Below are 18,015 nucleotides of genomic sequence, written 5' to 3' on the forward strand. Positions count from 1 at the left end.
CACATAATTGAGTGTGTGCGCCTGCACGTATGAGCATAACTGTGTGTTTGTGAGTGTACTTGTTGGGCAATTATTTCTGAGGGCAAGGACATCTCAGCAGCTAGCGGGGATCTGAATGTCCTTGTGTGTGTGTGTGTGTGTGTGTGTTTGTGTGTGTGTGTGTGTGTGTGTGTGTGTGTGTGTGTGTGTGTGTGTGTGTGTTAAGGCCAGCGTGTCAATTCATCTCTGGTGTTTGCAATTCCACTGGAATGAGGGAGATAGAGTGAGGAGAAGAGGGTGAGGTAGGGGCCATGAGGTCCGAGAGCAGGTGGGAAGGAGAAGGAGGAGAGTGAAGAGAGAGAGAGGGAGAGCAGGTGAGAAGGAGAAGGAGGAGAGTGGCAAAGGAGAGGGAGAGCAGGCAAGAAGGAAAAGGGGGAGAGTGGCGAGCGAGAGAGAGGGAGGAGAAAAACGAAATAGAGGCAGTGAAGGTAACAGATATTTGGAGAGAGAGGAGGAGGCAGGGTGTGAAAAGTGACGGGGAGAACCCGAGGCACTGTGTGATCCTCTACTGTAGATGTGGTTCACAGTGCATCTACACACACACACACACACACACACACACACAAACATGTATATCACGAAAACCTGTCTGTTTGCTTGTCTTGTGTGTGCGTGTGTGTGTGTGTGTGCGTGTGTGTGTGTGTGCAAAGTGAGTATTTGTCTTTCATTTGAGCCTAAGGCTGATTTATTGCAGAAATGAAAACACTTGACATGGGAATCAGAGATAAATTAGATAAAATGAAACATGTTCCTTCTCTATAAATCTCTGACAAGCTACACACACACATGCATACACACACACACACACACACATGCACGCATACACAGCACACACGAGCAAGAGCATGCACACACCTGCCTAAATACATCACCCACACACAAATAGGCTAGCGTTGGGTTTGTGTTTAAGTTCAGCATGTACACAGTTACGTGTGCTGCCCCCTGGTGGAACAAGAGGGTCCCCTGCCAAATGAGTACTAGCTCCTGCTAATCTCACCCGCTCTCTTAAACACACCACGCAGTGGACCTGAAAACCACAACTGAAACCTACACATGTGTAGGGGTGTACGCACCTATTAAGGGGAGTGATGGACAAAGAGGTGACCATCCTTTAATGCTTCACACTGCAAACACACAATGTATCACGCAACACACACACACATGTATGACACAATACACACACATGCATGACAACAAGACATCCCATGCAGGACTACACGTGCAGAGCCGGCCCTGACAATATAACGATAATGCACATGAAGCTGACCCCAGCTCTGCCATAGGCAGCGGAAATGATTAAGCCAGTAGCATTCATTTGTCAGTCATGACATCAAAATATTTAGTTTTTAGTTTTTTGGTGATGACTACTGATATATCACACACACAAAAATATATCAACCTGTTGTGTTTGACATCTCAAGCGCTCTTGGGGTCCCCCTGCTGGCGCGGGGTCCCTCAGCGACTGCTCAGTTCGCTTATGCCTTGTGCCGGCTCTGCACACGTGGAATCTCTCCATTTGTTCTTTACAGATGTGAGACCTCCACCTTTTTCTCCCCAATGGTACCCGGCCAATTACCCCACTCTTCCAAGCCGTCCCGGTCGCTGCCCCACCCCCTCTGCCGATCCGGGGAGGGCTGCAGTCTACCACATGCCTCCTCCGACACATGTGGAGTCTCCAGCCGCTTCTTTTCACCTGACAGTGAGGAGTTTCACCAGGGGGGCGTAGCACATAGGAGGATCATGCTATTCGGCAGTACACATCTTATGGGAGAGCAAGATCACTTTTACAAGATCCTACCTTGCATTTTAATGTCGATCCGCTGTGAACCAAAGTTACTGACGAAAGATTTACTGAATTTGCAAGGATTTCTCACGTCTTTCTTTTGGATCACCGTCACAAGACCTGATTTTGCCCCATGCTGATCACAGGGCCACGGCAACAGCGCCTTGGCAATAATCAATGGGGCACCAACATGTCTTATTTTATTGTATGGTTAGGATATGAGCAATGTGTGATTCGCCACAGCGAAAATGTTGCTCAGTTTTTCCCCCTTTTTACTTTATTATAGATTTCATGTTTCTATTTTCAAAATACTTTTTTTAGGCTCTGGCCAGACATGACCCATCCACCCATCCAAACCACTTATCCTGCTCTCAGGGTTGCGGGGATGCTGGAGCCTATCCCAGTAGTCATTGGGCGGCAGGTAGGGAGACACCCTGGACAGACCGCCAGTCCATCACAGGGCCAACACACACACACCTAGGGACAATTTAAAATGGCTGATTGACCTGACCTACATGTCGTTGGACTGTGGGAGGAAACCCACGCAGACACGGGGAGAACGTGCAAACTCGACACAGAGGACGACCCGGCGAGGTTGGACTACCCCGGGGCTCGAACCCAGGGCCTTCTCGCTGTGAGGCGACCGCGTTAACCACTGCGCCACCGTGCCGCCCTGACATGACCCATGCCAGTGAATATCCACATGGTGAACTGATGTGGGAGTTATCAGCCATTCTTTAGTTTCCGCTAACAAGGACCTTGCCCCACTTTGTTTCATCTCCCAGGTAGCCCAACTCCACCCTGCCCCCCCCTCCCTGACCGCATCGTGAGCACACTGCTCTGTAGAAACCATCAGAGCTTGTGATTGTGCAGTAAATTTACATCCAGGGCGGTCTGATGTCAGAGTACATTCTGGAGAGCCAATCTATGAACACACTTTGCTTTATGTGTGAACACAAAGACCTGAGCCAACAACTTCCTGCCTGCACCGAAAAAGAGCAATTTTATATCAGCTCCTCTGATGTCTTAGAACCGCCCCTCCATGTTTTCCACCTCCATTCTCTACTCACACTCACACACACACACACACACTTATCCCCTGACATGCTGACAGCAATGAATTGGCCCTGCCATTATGGCCATATTAAGTTTAAATTAGATCTAAATGGCATTGAAATTATTTTCCAAATTACTTGACTGACTTTTTACATGAATCCCCGTCTCCCATGGCAACAAGAGGAAGCACTTTAACTGCTCATTCACAGTTCACTGCAAAAAAAAATACAGACAGACAGACAGACAGATAGACAACTAGATAGATAGATAGACAGATAGCTAGATAGACAGACAGATTGACAGAGACAGACAGACAGACAGCTAGCTAGCTAGCTAGATAGATAGATAAATGATCGTCTACTGGCTATCGACTCTGATTCCACTTCTGTGCTTCTACTACTGGACCTCAGTGCAGCCTTTGACACCACTGATCACTGTATACTTTTAGATAGATTAAATTGTAATTTTGGTGTCTCTAGCTCAGCTTTCTCTTGGCTTAAGTCCTACTTATCTGGAAGAACACATTGTGTCTGCTATAATAATATTATATCAAAATGTTCTGACATTAAATATGGTTTGCCACAGGGCTCAGTACTTGACCCTCTACTTTTCTCTCTTTACATTACACCTCTTGGCCAAATTATATGCAGTTATGGAATAGATTTACATTGCTATGCTGATGATACTCAGCTGTATGTGCCTATAAGGGCTGATGATCATACTCAGATCACTAACTTAGAGGCCTGCTTGGCTACTGTGAAAAACTGGATGTCACTTAACTTTCTGCTTTTAAATTCAGATAAAACCGAGATGCTAGTCATTGGCCCTGCTAGACACAGACACCAATTTGATCAAGTAATGATAACAATCGACAGCTCTGTGGTTTCACAAAGTGTGGCAGCCAAAAATCTTGGTGTTACGTTTGATCCCAGCCTTTCCTTTGATAAGCACATTAAAGAAATCACCAAGACTGCCTTTTTTCACTTACGTAAAATTCGGTCTTTTCTCTCCATGGCTGACGCAGAGACTCTAATACATGCATTTGTTTTTACCAGACTTGATTACTGTAATGTTCTGTTCTCAGGTCTGCCACATTCTAGTACTAAAAGTCTTCAGACGGTTCAGAATGCTGCTGCTAGAATCCTAACTAAAACTAGGAAATTTGACCATATTACACCAATTCTTGCCTCCCTTCATTGGCTTCCTAACCATGTTAGATCAGAATACAAGGTGCTTCTGCTGACTTATAAAATCCTAAATGGGCTTGCCCCATCCTACCTGTCTGATCTCCTTAAACCTTACATGCCAGCTCGAGCACTTCGTTCTCAAAATACAGGGCTCCTGTGTGTACCCAAAGTTAAAAAGAAGTCAGCTGGTGGCAGCAGGGCCTTTTCCTATCGGGCTCCATTTTTGTGGAATAACCTGCTTGCTGCCATCAGACAATCAGAGTCTGTTGAGTCCTTTAAATCCAAACTTAAAACTCATCTTTTTGCCTTAGTTTACAATTAGTTGCCTTTAAGTTGAGTGCTTCCCAACCTTTACTGGATGGCGGGTTGGTTTTCTGTCTCAATTAATCTACCAACCACTCTTCTGCCGACGAGATGATAGAGTATAGATTACAGAGTATAGATTATGACGAATTGATGACTTAACTGATTATGGCTAATGACTTATTGCAAACTGTTCTCTTCTCTAACATGTCTTTTCTCTCTCTCTGAGTGATGTCTTCTCCTTTCTCTTTTTCTGTGTTTGAATGGTGTCATGTGAGTCTCTCTTGCATGCATGTGCGGTCGGTTCTCCTCCTTAGGTCTCCATGGTGATGGTGGTCGCCATTTGGATGCTGCCTGCCCTTCCTCTCCTCACATAAGTTTTTCTTTTATTACATGATGATGCTGGTCGCGTGGCTTGGGTCCTGGACTGCTCCGTTGGCATGTGGACACTGCTTGGCATCCTGTGCATCATGTTCTTCATAAATTCTATGCCCATTATAATTCTGTTATCCTCTTTCAATGTTGTATTATGTAAATGCGTGAACACAACATCCATTGCATGCTGTCCGTCTTGGGAGAGAGATCCCTCCTCTGTTGCTCTCCCTGAGGTTTCTTCCTATTTTTTCTCCCTGTTAAAAGGGTTTTTTAGGGAGTTGCTCCTTATCCGATGAGAGGGTCTAAGGACAGGATGTTGTGTTGCTGTTAAGCCCACTGAGGCAAAGTTGTAATTTGTGACATTGGGCTATACAAATAAAATTGATTTGATTTGATTTAGATAGATAGATAGATAGATAGATAGATAGATAGATAGATAGATAGATAGATAGATAGATAGATAGATAGATAGATAGACAGACAGACAGACAGACAGACAGACAGACAGACAGACAGACAGACAGACAGACAGACAGACAGACAGACAGACAGACAGACAGACAGACAGACAGACAGACAGACAGACAGATAGATAGATAGATAGATAGATAGATAGATAGATAGATAGATAGATAGATAGATAGATAGATAGATAGATAGATAGATAGATGGACAGACAGACGGACGGACAGACAGACAGACAGACAGACAGACAGACAGACAGGCAGGCAGATATAGATACAGATAGACAGACAGACAGACAGACAGACAGACAGACAGACAGACAGACAGACAGAAAAGACATACAGATAGATAGATAGATAGATAGATAGATAGATAGATAGATAGATAGATAGATAGATAGATAGATAGATAGATAGATAGATAGATAGATAGATAGATAGATAGATAGATAGATGGACAGACAGACAGACAGACAGGCAGACAGAGATAGACACAGACAGACAGACAGATAGATAGATAGATAGATAGATAGATAGATAGATAGATAGATAGATAGATAGATAGATAGATAGATAGACAGAAAGATATATATATATATATATAGATAGATAGATAGATAGATAGATAGATAGATAGATAGATAGATAGATAGATAGATAGATAGATAGATAGATAGATAGATAGATAGATAGATAGATAGATAGATAGATAGATAGATAGATGGACAGACAGACGGACGGACAGACAGACAGACAGACAGACAGACAGACAGACAGGCAGGCAGATATAGATACAGATAGACAGACAGACAGACAGACAGACAGACAGACAGACAGACAGACAGACAGACAGAAAAGACATACAGATAGATAGATAGATAGATAGATAGATAGATAGATAGATAGATAGATAGATAGATAGATAGATAGATAGATAGATAGATAGATAGATAGATAGATAGATAGATAGATAGATAGATAGATAGATGGACAGACAGACAGACAGACAGGCAGACAGAGATAGACACAGACAGACAGATAGATAGATAGATAGATAGATAGATAGATAGATAGATAGATAGATAGATAGATAGATAGACAGAAAGATATATATATATATATATAGATAGATAGATAGATAGATAGATAGATAGATAGATAGATAGATAGATAGATAGATAGATAGATAGATAGATAGATAGATAGATAGATAGATAGATAGATAGATAGATAGATAGATGGACAGACAGACAGACAGACAGGCAGACAGAGATAGACACAGACAGACAGACAGACAGATAGATAGATAGATAGATAGATAGATAGATAGATAGATAGATAGATAGATAGATAGATAGATAGATAGATAGATAGATAGACAGAAAGATATATATATATATAGATAGATAGATAGATAGATAGATAGATAGATAGATAGATAGATAGATAGATAGATAGATAGATAGATAGATAGATAGATAGATAGATAGATAGATAGATAGATAGATAGACAGATCGTTAATGTTAGTCTTACAGGTAATCCCAGCTGGTCCACACACATGCCTTTCCATGCATTGGTCACACGACCGCCCCGTTGTCCCGCCCCTGCAGCGGCACTGGCCCGTCACAGGGTCACATGGTCCAGGGAGTGCCCCCCACACAGAACACTTACACTCCTCACAGTGGCCGCCCGGCATTCGGGGGTTACCATGATAACCACTGGCACACCTGGAAAGGTGGGAGCAGATGGGGGGGGGGGGAATGATGGGAATTAGAAATTTAACCTGTAGCCCTTCGTTAATAGACAGAAATGATCAAAATGGTGAACAAATGAGTAAAAAAAATCCTGAGTCATCTCTTTTAAAGTATTTGTGTTGCAGAAACATGATAGAAAAATCAGACACATCCTCGCTCTAACACGACACAGTGGGCAACACATGTACTGCTGTTTGAGCACGTCTCCCTTCAGAGACTTCCACACCAAACAAGCCAAACCGCAAGTGTGCATAGCCTAGGCTGACCAGCTGCACTGCATTTTCCTCCCGCGTCCCGCGTCTTGAGACCACGTCCCGCATTTTGACTGGCTTTAGTTTTCAAAAGTCAAACCACTACAGGACAGACGTGTTGCTAAAATCTGGCTTTTCTCCCGCGGCCGTGCAGGAAGCAGGGAAGGCCGTCATCACGGGGCCGAGCTGGATGTCAGTCAAACCGCACACACCTGAGTCGAGTGCAGGCTAACCTGTCACCGTCTTTGCTGCAGACGCTACGCCAAACGGGGGAAAATTGCGAGTCACAAGGAACATGCAGACTTAGGCGGAGCAACTACAACAAAGAAAAGGAAAAGCAGCCACAACAAAGACTGAAATTACTTGTAAATGGAAGAAGCCGGTGCAAGGCGATTCTCAAGATAGTTTCTTGTGAAATTTGCCAGTTATTTTTCAATTTCACATGGTGGCAGGGGTAAGATGTGAAGCAGCGCAGTACATGTGAGTCTTACAAGAAACACGTGGCTCAAAGGGACATGTACCCATCTATGGATGCGATGTGTGGATGTGTGATCTATGGATGTGTGATTGCAGAGCTTTTATCCTCTCCGCTGAGCCACCGGACCGGGATCAGTCTCTTGGGCCAGCATGGCAACCGCAGCCTCGCTACCTCCGCCAGCACGCCAGACAAACGAGATGGATGACAGGGACAGCACAGAACGCCGGGCGGGGCCTTTGCCGGCTGGCAATCGCCGCAAGAATGTGGAGCCCAGGACGAGAGGAAAGGCGTGAAGGAGAGACTGGGGAAGACCTCCACGCCGGTCAGATCTGTGTGTGTCTGTGGTGTATTAAATGTGGCTGGTACTGTCGACATTTGCCTCCGTCCCTCTGCCAAACCCCAGCAGTGGCGCAGCCCTGTCCCAGTTTCAAACCTACTTTTAATAACAGCTGGGATGACACGAAGATAACGCAATGCGGGACAAAGGGTACTGTGTAGTACATGAAAATATCGTATCTGCATGTGAGCGTGTGTGTAGGTGTGTTGGCCTGACCTTTCACAGTATTGTCCCTCGTACCCTTCAGGACAGGCTGTGCAGCGGTAGTCATCAAACCCCTCGGAAACACAGGTGGGGCTGAAACTAGAAAGGTATTTTTCGAATTAATTTAAAAGCTTATTATGACAATCTGGAAATGATCAGAGGCATCATCATCATCATCCCCATCAGAAAAGCTAACTTACTTGTTCTCTGGATTGGGAAGTGGGCACGCGCATGGCTTACAGTCATTGTGGAAACCGCGGACCACACCGTAGAAGCCTGGAGTGCACCGTTCACACCTGTCGCCCTCCGTGTTGTCCTGGCAGTTCTACACACACACACACACACACACACACACACACACACTAGGGATGAAACATCCTACACTCCTCTGAAGACAACACATCAGCAGATAGATTAACACAGGCTGTCGACACAAACACACAAAGCACACTAATTTTTTTTTTATTTTTGGATTTCCCCCCCTTTTTTTCCCCCCAGTTGTATCCGGCCAATCACCCCACTCTTCTGAGCCGTCCCGGTCGCTGCTCCGCCCCCTCTGCCGATCCGGGGAGGGCTGCAGACTACCACACGCCTCCTCTGATACATGTGGAGTCACCAGCCGCTTCTTTTCACCTGACAGTGAGGAGTTTCACCAGGGGGACGTAGCGCGTGGGGGGATCACGCTATTCCCCCCAGTTCCCCCTCCCCCCTGAATGACCACAGAAGGCGCTAGTGCAGCAAGCAGGACACACACCCACATCTGGCGTCCCACTCCGCAGACACGGCCAATCGTGTCTGTGGGGACGCTCGACCGAGCCGGGGGTAACATGGGGATTCGAACCGGTACTTTAGGAGTACTATAGGAGAGGGCTAAGCTAGCTCTGCTGGTGGTTTGCCTTTTTCCTGACGAGGGACGCCGGGTGGTCAGAGGGATACGGTTTAAAAGTCACGGTTCGCTACTGTCTGAAACAGATAACAGAATTGCTATTTGCAATGCTTGTAAAGCACCGGTGATGCACGGAGGAGTAAAACCACACTCCAGTTTAATTGTGCGTCTTAACAGCCGTCATCCTGAACACCTCGAAGAGCTTATGAAAAGTAGGCAGGAAACACAGAAAACCTGCCAGCAGCCTCCACTTCAGTCATTTGACAAAGCTATGAACTACAGCAGCGACCATCCAAAGGTGAAAGCCCTTAAGTGTCTTGTTAGCCTCATTAATTGGACTCAAAGGGACGGCGAGGACTTCGGTTCCAGTTAAAATCTTTATTTTGTGCACAGGAGAGCTCGCCAGGTTGTTACGGTGCCGTTGGTGGTGCACAGAAAAGGCCATATGGAGCTGGGTTTTAAGTTTTTACAGTACAACCAATAGGTCCGCTAGGCGGCTGGAGTTTTCTGTCCGCCTTGTTCATTAAACTCTAAAGCGGGTCCCAAGGGCTGAAATCTTGGGTGTACAGGACCACGAGCTGCTCTTATTTTGTGCACTTGAGAACAATGTGTTTCCCTGTACCACGTCGACTACTTTGTCAGGATTGTCTCGGGGGGGAGTAGTAAACCTGTTCAAGTAGGATGAGATTTACATTTTTATTTGAAATATTTACTTAAAGAAATAAAAGTGGCATATTTTACATCTCGTCCAAGTTGAACTGATTTCCTTGTGTTTTATGTCTGTATCGACCACAAGTAGGCCATCATGGGTTCATTCTACAACAGGAGAGACTTGGTGTTCTCCTCAATGGAAAAAAAAAAAAAGAAAAAAAAAAGATGGGAGGTCCGGGGGGCGTAGTGGTCTATTCCGTTGCCTACCAACACGGGGATCATTGGTTCGAATCCCCGTGTTACCTTTGGCTTGGTTGGGCATCCTACAGACACGATTGGCCGTGTCTGCAGGTGGGAAGCCGGCTGTGGGTGTGTGTCCTGCTCGCTGCACTAGCGCCTCCTCTGGTCGGTCGGGGTGCCTGTTCGAGTGGGAAGGGGAACTGGGATAGCGTGATCCTCCCACGTGCTGCGTCCCTCTGGTGAAACTCCTCACTGTCAGGTGAAAAGAAGCAGCTGGCGACTAGAACTAAAATAATGGGCACAGAGACCCAGAGGGGACTGCAGCACAGGCCTGATGTTTGTATTCATTCAATGCAAAGACTCGGGTCTTGACTCAAGCTGCGTGTGTATATATATATATATATATATATATATATATCACATTGATGTAGTATATTGCAGACAATAATCAAAATGTTTGTTTTGAATTGCTGATGAAAATTCAATCTGCTTTAAGTTACAATCTGTAAAGGCATGCACCACAATGGTTATGTGGAGTACTGCGACCACACGAGCGCGCTACTTAGAACAAGAAACATGACATATCTCAACATCAGGTCAACATTGTGAATCCTCCATCCATCCATTATCCAAGCCGCCCATCCCAACTGGAGTCGCCGGGATGCTGGAGCCTATCCCAGCAGTCATTGGGTGGCAGGCGGGGAGACACCCTGGACAGGCCGCCAGGCCATCACAGGGCCGACACACACACACCTAGGGACAATTTAGTACGGCCGATTCACTTGACCTACGTGTCTTTGGACTGTGGGAGGAAACTGGAGCACCCGGAGGAAACCCACACAGACACGGGGAGAACATGCAAACTCCACACAGAGGACGACCCGGGACAACCCCCAAGGTGGGACAACCCCAGGGCTCGAACCCAGGACCTTCTTGCTGTGAGGCGAGTCTGCTAACCGCTACGCCACTGTGCCAACATTGTGAATTTGCTTGGGAAATGGAGACAAGTGAAAGCCTCAGAAGGATTGCGACGCAACATCGGCTGGATTTCTCATTCACAAGAAATCAAGCGCACAACATTTACGATGTCTGATGAAAACAACGGTGCTGACAGACAGCGTGCGCATCAATAGTGAACTGTCCCTTTAAATGCACCCTGAAATTTCCGCTCCAATCCCTAAGATTTCAATTTCACCTTGTGGAGACATAAAGACCAGCTGTATTGAAACCTCCAGAAGACATATCTGCATAGCTGATGGGTGATCACTAGTTGTCCCAACAGTAAGCAATGGTCTCTGCCTAGTCTACTTCACCAAAGTTTTTATGTACGCGGAGAAAACGTGCAGCAGGAACCAGCTAGCTCATTTCTGAAAAATCTGAAAAATGTTATTATACAAGTCAAAGGGTAAGTTAGGCGGCCACTCAAAAGAAAAAGTTATTTTATATATATATATATATATATATAAATCTATATATATATATATAAATCTTTCATCCTTGTGAAGCTGTTAGATATCCAAGAGCTCTTTTGAAGATTCCTATGAAGATTCCTATAACACCTCACACTCTCCCCCTCTCTCTCTCTCTCTCTCTCTCTCTCGTCTCTCTCTCTCTCTCTCTCTCTCTCTCTCACACACACACACACACACACACTATATCCCCAGGGCCCTGTCTTATGTGTTCGTCTTGTTTTGTTGAAACAGGAACTTCAATCAGCGCAACAGGAAGTTGCCTCTTAACGAGGCAAGTCATTTCCATTAACTTCCTGTGTTCCTCGTTACTGCTAATTACCACAGAAACAAACTCGTTTAGCATTTTCAATTTAGCCCGCTTGGTTAGAAAATGCTAATGATGTTGTTATGGAGAGGGAAATGGAAATAGGCTAGGGAAAATGCCTGGGAGGCAGAGAGAGAGAGAGAGAGAGAGAGAGAGAGAGAGAGAGAGAGAGAGAGAGAGAGAGAGAGAGAGAGAGAGAGAGAGAGAGCGAGAGAGGCTCATCAGAAGAGAGAGAACAAAGAGGGAGGGGGACTGCACAAGCAAAAAAGGGGGGAATGGGAAAATTAGAGAGAGAGAACGAGAGAGAGAGAGAGAGAAGAGGGAGGGAGAGAGAAGAGGAGGGTAATGTTGAAAGGGCAAAGTGGAGAAAGAGAGAGCAACAGGGGAAAGCAAAAGAGAGGGGAGGGAATGGCAGGGAGAAGAGACGGTTAGAGGGAGGAATGAAGAAAGAGAGGGATGAAAAATAGAATGACAGAAAGTGGAGAAAGAGAGGGGTAATGGGAGAGTGTAATTAGATTAGATGGAGGTGAGGGGGGAGAGAAGGGAGAGGAGCATATGAACGGGGGAGTGAGCGAGAGGAAGAGAGAGTGAGCGAGAGAGAGTGAGCGAGAGAGAGAGAGAGAGAGAGAGAGAGAGAGAGAGAGAGAGAGAGAGAGAGAGAGAGAGAGAGAGAGAGAGAGAGAGAGAGAGAGAGTCAAGAGTGGAGGGCGGAAGTGAGAGAATGAACAGAAGAGTTGATAGAAAGAGACCCGAAGGAGGTGGGAGAAGAGGACAGAGAGAGGAAGATGGGAGAAAAAGAGAGACCAGTAAAGATGAGACACAGAGAATTATCATAATCTCCCTCTTCTTTGTCTTCACAATGCTGGTTGAAAAACTACGATGTGACTCCGAGCATCTTCCTATTCCTGCCTTGTGATGTCTGTCAAACGTCTGTTATACTGGTCCATTCTTTGTCTTCAACTCTACATGCAACCAGAAATTCTCTGTAGCACAATGCTGAAGTGACGGTCCATTTCATCACTGAGACCATTCCCAAACTTCACCACTACATACAACGTTCATTACTTTCATTAAACCATTTTAGTTTACTTTACCTAAACCACTTTAATTTACTCCATGTGCATTTTGGGTTTTCTGACTAGCTGTTGCTGTATGTACCATTGGAGATGTAGTTACTATCCAACAACAGTCAGGAAGACCTTGGCCAGCTGTGCAAGATACAGTTGCACTGTTATTAACATACACCACGGGTTACAAGCTGTGCTGTGGGGACTATTAAAATTTCATCTGGGTCATAATCGACCTGGGAAACCTAATTAGCTAATCAAACTTGTTCAGATTCCATCCATCCATCCATCCATCCAGTATCTAAACCGCTTATCCTGCTCTCAGGGTTGCAGGGATGCTGGAGCCTATCCCAGCAGTCATTGGGCGGCAGGCGGGGGAGAAACCATGGACAGGCTGCCAGTCCATCACAGCCCCCCCCCCACACACACACACACATTCACACCTAGGGACAGTTTAGTATAACGTAATCTATTGGATTACAAAAAATGTAATCTAATCTGAGTAATTTTGGATTACTTTTTGGATTACTTCAAAATCAAACATTGAAAATATCGCACCTTAAACAAAGAAAATGGGTGCAGCCACAAAAAAATTTGAGTTCCATAAAGTCTTTTTTTTTCTCAAAACATTTTTAATGCAAATAAAAACATTTTGCATATTCAGCATTTACAGTTGGTCAAATCAAATTACCCTTACAAAAACACTACTGGCACGGACTACAGGTGACAGACAGTCGCTCAAGCCCGCCCAAGTAGTGCCAAATATTTTATTCAAACCTGCAGTGTGGAAATCTTGCCTCCCCATTCCTGGCAGTGAGAGTAATTACTTCTCTTCTTTCAGCCCTCTCCAATGAGGAAAAGATACGCCAATGCTTTTCCGTGTTTGTCCTCACCGCCAATTGCTTTGTTTTTTTGCTTTTTTTTACAACTTTAATCCTTCCTCTGAACGCCGAGTTCCTTTTTTTCTCTGGAGCATCAAACACTTTTTTTTTTGGATGCTTCTTAGGTTTTTCCACCATGGCTTTCAAAGTGGAAGCTTTCTGGCAGAAAGCCCTGAAGGCGAGCCAATCAGAGGCGTGCGAACGCTTTTGTCACACGGAAGTTCAGGTCTGGCAAATCAGTCATTGCTGATTGACGTAAAATACATCACTACACCTCACTTCCGGTGCACCAGCACGGGAGTGCAGCGTAGGAATGTCGCCCCAGACACCAGATTAAAAACTCTGGTATACTGTGAAATACATAGAAAGTTACCCGGTGGTGATAGGCTTATCCATCATCGTTTCATAATTCTAAAATTGCTATATTTTAAAGACGTAACAAAAAAATGTAATCAAGTAATCCTTGACAATGCAACTATAATCAAACGACACATTTTTCAAATGTAATCTGGGCCGATTAGTTACTTATTTTTGTAATCTCATTACATAATCCCTATTACGTGTAATCCGTTACTACCCAACCCTGTGCACTACACCAGTGGTCACCAAACCTACTCCTGGAGAGCTACCATCCTTGCTCGTTTTCACTCCAACCTTATGCTAGGGACAGAAAACCCTCAGGATGGTAGCTCTCCAGTGGCAGGGTTGGTGGTCGCTGCACTACACTGTGCCAGTGAGGAGGTGTGTGCATGGTTATCATTCATGTTTCCATCAGCGCTGGTGCTGAAATCATGACTGGGAAGTCCAACAGAAAAACTACAGAGATCAGTGATGACAACATATGCAATGGCGCCCGTTTACATAATGCACATGCGATGCTGGTGCCGGTGTCCTCTCTGACCGCGACACAGATTCAGACATTTTTGTTTTGTTTTCTGATGGAATAAGACAAATGTCTACTTGCAGTCATTTCATTAAGGGCTGCAGGATTACTGCTACTACTACTACTTTCGGCTGCTCCCATTAGGGGTCGCCACAGGAGATCATCGGTTTCCATTTCTCCATGTCCTCTGCATCTTCTGCTGTCACACCAGCATGTCCTCCCTCACCATATCCATAAACCTCCTCTTTGGCCTTCCTCTTCTCCTCTTCCCTGGCAGCTCCATATTCAGCATCCTTCTCCCAATATACCCAGCATCTCTCCTCTACACATGTCCAAACCATCTCAATCTTGCTTCTCTTGCTTTGTCTCCAAACCGGCTGCAGGATCACTGCAGAATGTAATAGTTCCACCATAGGTGGTTGCACCAATTGCGTCTGACAGGAGGCGGAAGTGGGGCAGGCTAAGCTAGCTGTTAGCCCATGCAGACTGGCAGTTCCGATAACACCGAAGGCGGTCTGGCGGCAGCCTCGCCTAGCATTGACTGTGTTTTTGGTGTCGTTGTGTGGCGTGCAGGGAGGTGTATCAGGGTGTCTGGCTGGGAGAGCTGGCGTTGGATCAGCTGAGGGAGCCTGGTCTGCTGCGTCCGGTGGGCCAAGGGACCACGGCCCTTGCCTAGAGCTTCCCCCGAGTAGGAAACACCGAGGGTGGTCTGACAGGACATGGAAGCAGGGCAGGCTAAGCTAACTGCTAGCCCATGCAGACTGGCAGTTCCGGCAGTCATCCTGGCGTTCGCTCTCTTGGACAGTGAATTTTTTTTATATGTTGGAAAAGTGCTATATGAATGTAATGTTATTATTATTATTATTATTATAAATTGGTTTTGTAGCTTTTGTAGTATTTTGCGGTTTGGATATATGTGTTCTTGTAGTTTAGATGATATTTCGTTTCATTTCACGTGCACAGGTGCATGGAATGAAACGGCAAATAAATATCCCTGATTCCTGACAGCACGTCAACACCCTATCAGATGTGGCGCCACTGGACGCAACACGACTGTAAAAGCAATCACTGAATACTGACATTATTCAGCCCTCCCACCGGCACCACGTGGCCATGTTGAGCACAGTTATCAAACGGTGACCAAAATCCAGAAACGAGCATGGCTTACAAGCCAAACCCGAAGCTAATGGAAGTACCATCGGAAATGGTTGCTTCCCTTCCTCAGAACCGCACCGTCAGTTGCAGCAGCGTCGTTCTTGTGCAGGAGCAGGTTTGTACTTACAGGCGACGTATTTATTCAGAGCGGAATTTCCAACACGCCGCCTTCATCAAGTCAGTGAGTGTGAGATGTGTCGTGGCTGGTAGCCTAATCGATGCATGCAAAAAAATATTGTCGCCAGCAAACCTCATTGTGTAAGTGCAGTAAGTGTGGAGCAGGCATCTGGGTGGTGAGAGAAGGGAGGCGGTGTGAACACCTGCTAGCGGGGCTGTTAGACATCTTGCTTGAAAGCAAGTGAATGGGTGTTTTCCCAGACCACATGAATTAGGCATTGGTAGGTGTATTGTGAGTAAGGGGGGAGGAACCTGAGTGTGAGGAACGATTTGTGTGAGAAGGAAGGTGCCGTAAAAATGTCGCCACCAGTAGATTATACAGACAACCGACAAAATAGACACTTAGTACGACTAGTCTAGCAACCAGCTGCAAATTCACAATCTAATTAAATCCCACAAACGGTGTCACTTGGATGTGTGTTGCTGTTTTTTTTTTTTGGATACTTCTTAGGAACAAATTTGTTTAAAAATGGAGAAACTGAAAAGTTAATTTTGTGATTTCTAGCTTCAGAGAAACATTAAATGAGGGGGAAAATACACATTTTAGATAAATACTTAGTTTCTCTTCATGCTTAGTAGATTGTCTTGACTTTTTCTTCCAGCTGAATTGTTCTCTGTTGTCGACACAAGTGTCTGTTGTGCGGCTGCAGTGAGATGACTCGCGTTTCAAAGGCAACAGATCCCGCAGAGAAGAAATGCACAAAATTTGAATATGTCTGAGCTTGTTAATTATTGCAGGGCTAATTACCTGACATACCCCCCCCCCGACACACACACACACACACACACACAGTCTCTCCTTACTTCTCTCACATTCCCACCACTACCTGGCATATGGTGGCATCAGGGTCACAGGTGGCCGAATGCCGACTGCAAGCTCTCAGAGACCCCAATCAAACCCCCGCCACTGCCCCTTGATAACACACACACACACACTCTCTCTCATCTACCTGGCATATGGACGTCTCCGGGTCACAGGTGGAAGAGTGCCCACTGCATTGGCACTGCACACAGCTGCCCATGCCCACCACGGTGGGTACTCTGGATGCTGCAGCAGGCGCCAGAACGCTGCTGGCTCCACGCAACCGGTAGAACCCAGCAGCACATTCCTGGAAGACAGGAGAGGGAGAGAGAGAGACAGACGAGCAGATTAAAACCAACAGACAGACAAGAGACAGGTGGATAGTTAACACTGACAAGACAAACAGAAGACCAAGAACGGCAAGTAAACGGACATGAAATAAAGACGGACAACCACGGATGCAGGTGGACACTAGCGAGCTGCGAGGCAGAGAAACAGACCAGAGTAAAGGTTAAAAAAAACAAAAACAAAAACAACAGACAGACGGATACACAGAAACACATAATTAGCAATTATTCCGATTTTGGTTCTGTTTGTTCACACACTCAAAACTCCCCAAAACGTTAAATTGTTCTACAACTCACACCGACATACACAAACACACACACACACATAATTATTCTTTATTGTTATTCCTCTAGGCAACCGTTGACCACCACCACCCCCACACACACACACACACACACACATACAATAAAAATTTATTCTCTCCAGTAACTCTTGAACACACGTGCACGCGCACGTGCACGCCTCCATGCAGGCAAACACCCCCCCCCACCCCACTACACAGAAGGTAAGTCTCTCCCCATCTCCTGTTCAGTAATAATTAATGGAGTCCATTTAAAGAGCCATCTGTTCCCTCTGCCAGCACTAAACGCCCGTTTAAAGATGCTTTATTAACAACGACGCCGGCTACAAATAGAAAAGCCATCTGTCAGCCGAGCCCTCTGCCACCTGAGCATTTAGAGTTTCGCCACCACTTCCTGTCTGGCTTCAGCTCGGCACCAGCACCTGAACTGATGGATCTACAACGCTCATTTTTCGGCGACGTCCCCAGTAACGGGCCACAGAGTGAACCAAAAGGTCAAAGGTCTTGTCACGAGTTTCCCGGCGATGGTAAATCCGTAGCGGCTGAAGCAATGATAAGCGATAATACCTCGAGCGCTGTCGACCACCGGGGTTGAACGAAATAGTCGTCGCATATA

The 18,015-nt window shown here is 45.7% G+C and overlaps 1 protein-coding gene across 1 annotated transcript in view; it reads right to left on the reverse strand.

The window, feature by feature from the left end:
• LOC130124785 (laminin subunit alpha-2-like) overlaps window positions 1–18,015 on the reverse strand; it is a 147,317-nt gene that overhangs the window by 89,471 nt on the left and 39,831 nt on the right. Inside the window, 4 exon segments of the mRNA XM_056294134.1 lie at window positions 6,742–6,935; window positions 8,245–8,331; window positions 8,433–8,557; window positions 16,899–17,057. Of these exon segments, the coding sequence (XP_056150109.1) occupies window positions 6,742–6,935; window positions 8,245–8,331; window positions 8,433–8,557; window positions 16,899–17,057 (565 nt within the window).

This window comes from Lampris incognitus, chromosome 15, assembly GCF_029633865.1.
Source record: "Lampris incognitus isolate fLamInc1 chromosome 15, fLamInc1.hap2, whole genome shotgun sequence".
NCBI classification, from domain to species: Eukaryota; Metazoa; Chordata; class Actinopteri; order Lampriformes; family Lampridae; genus Lampris; species Lampris incognitus.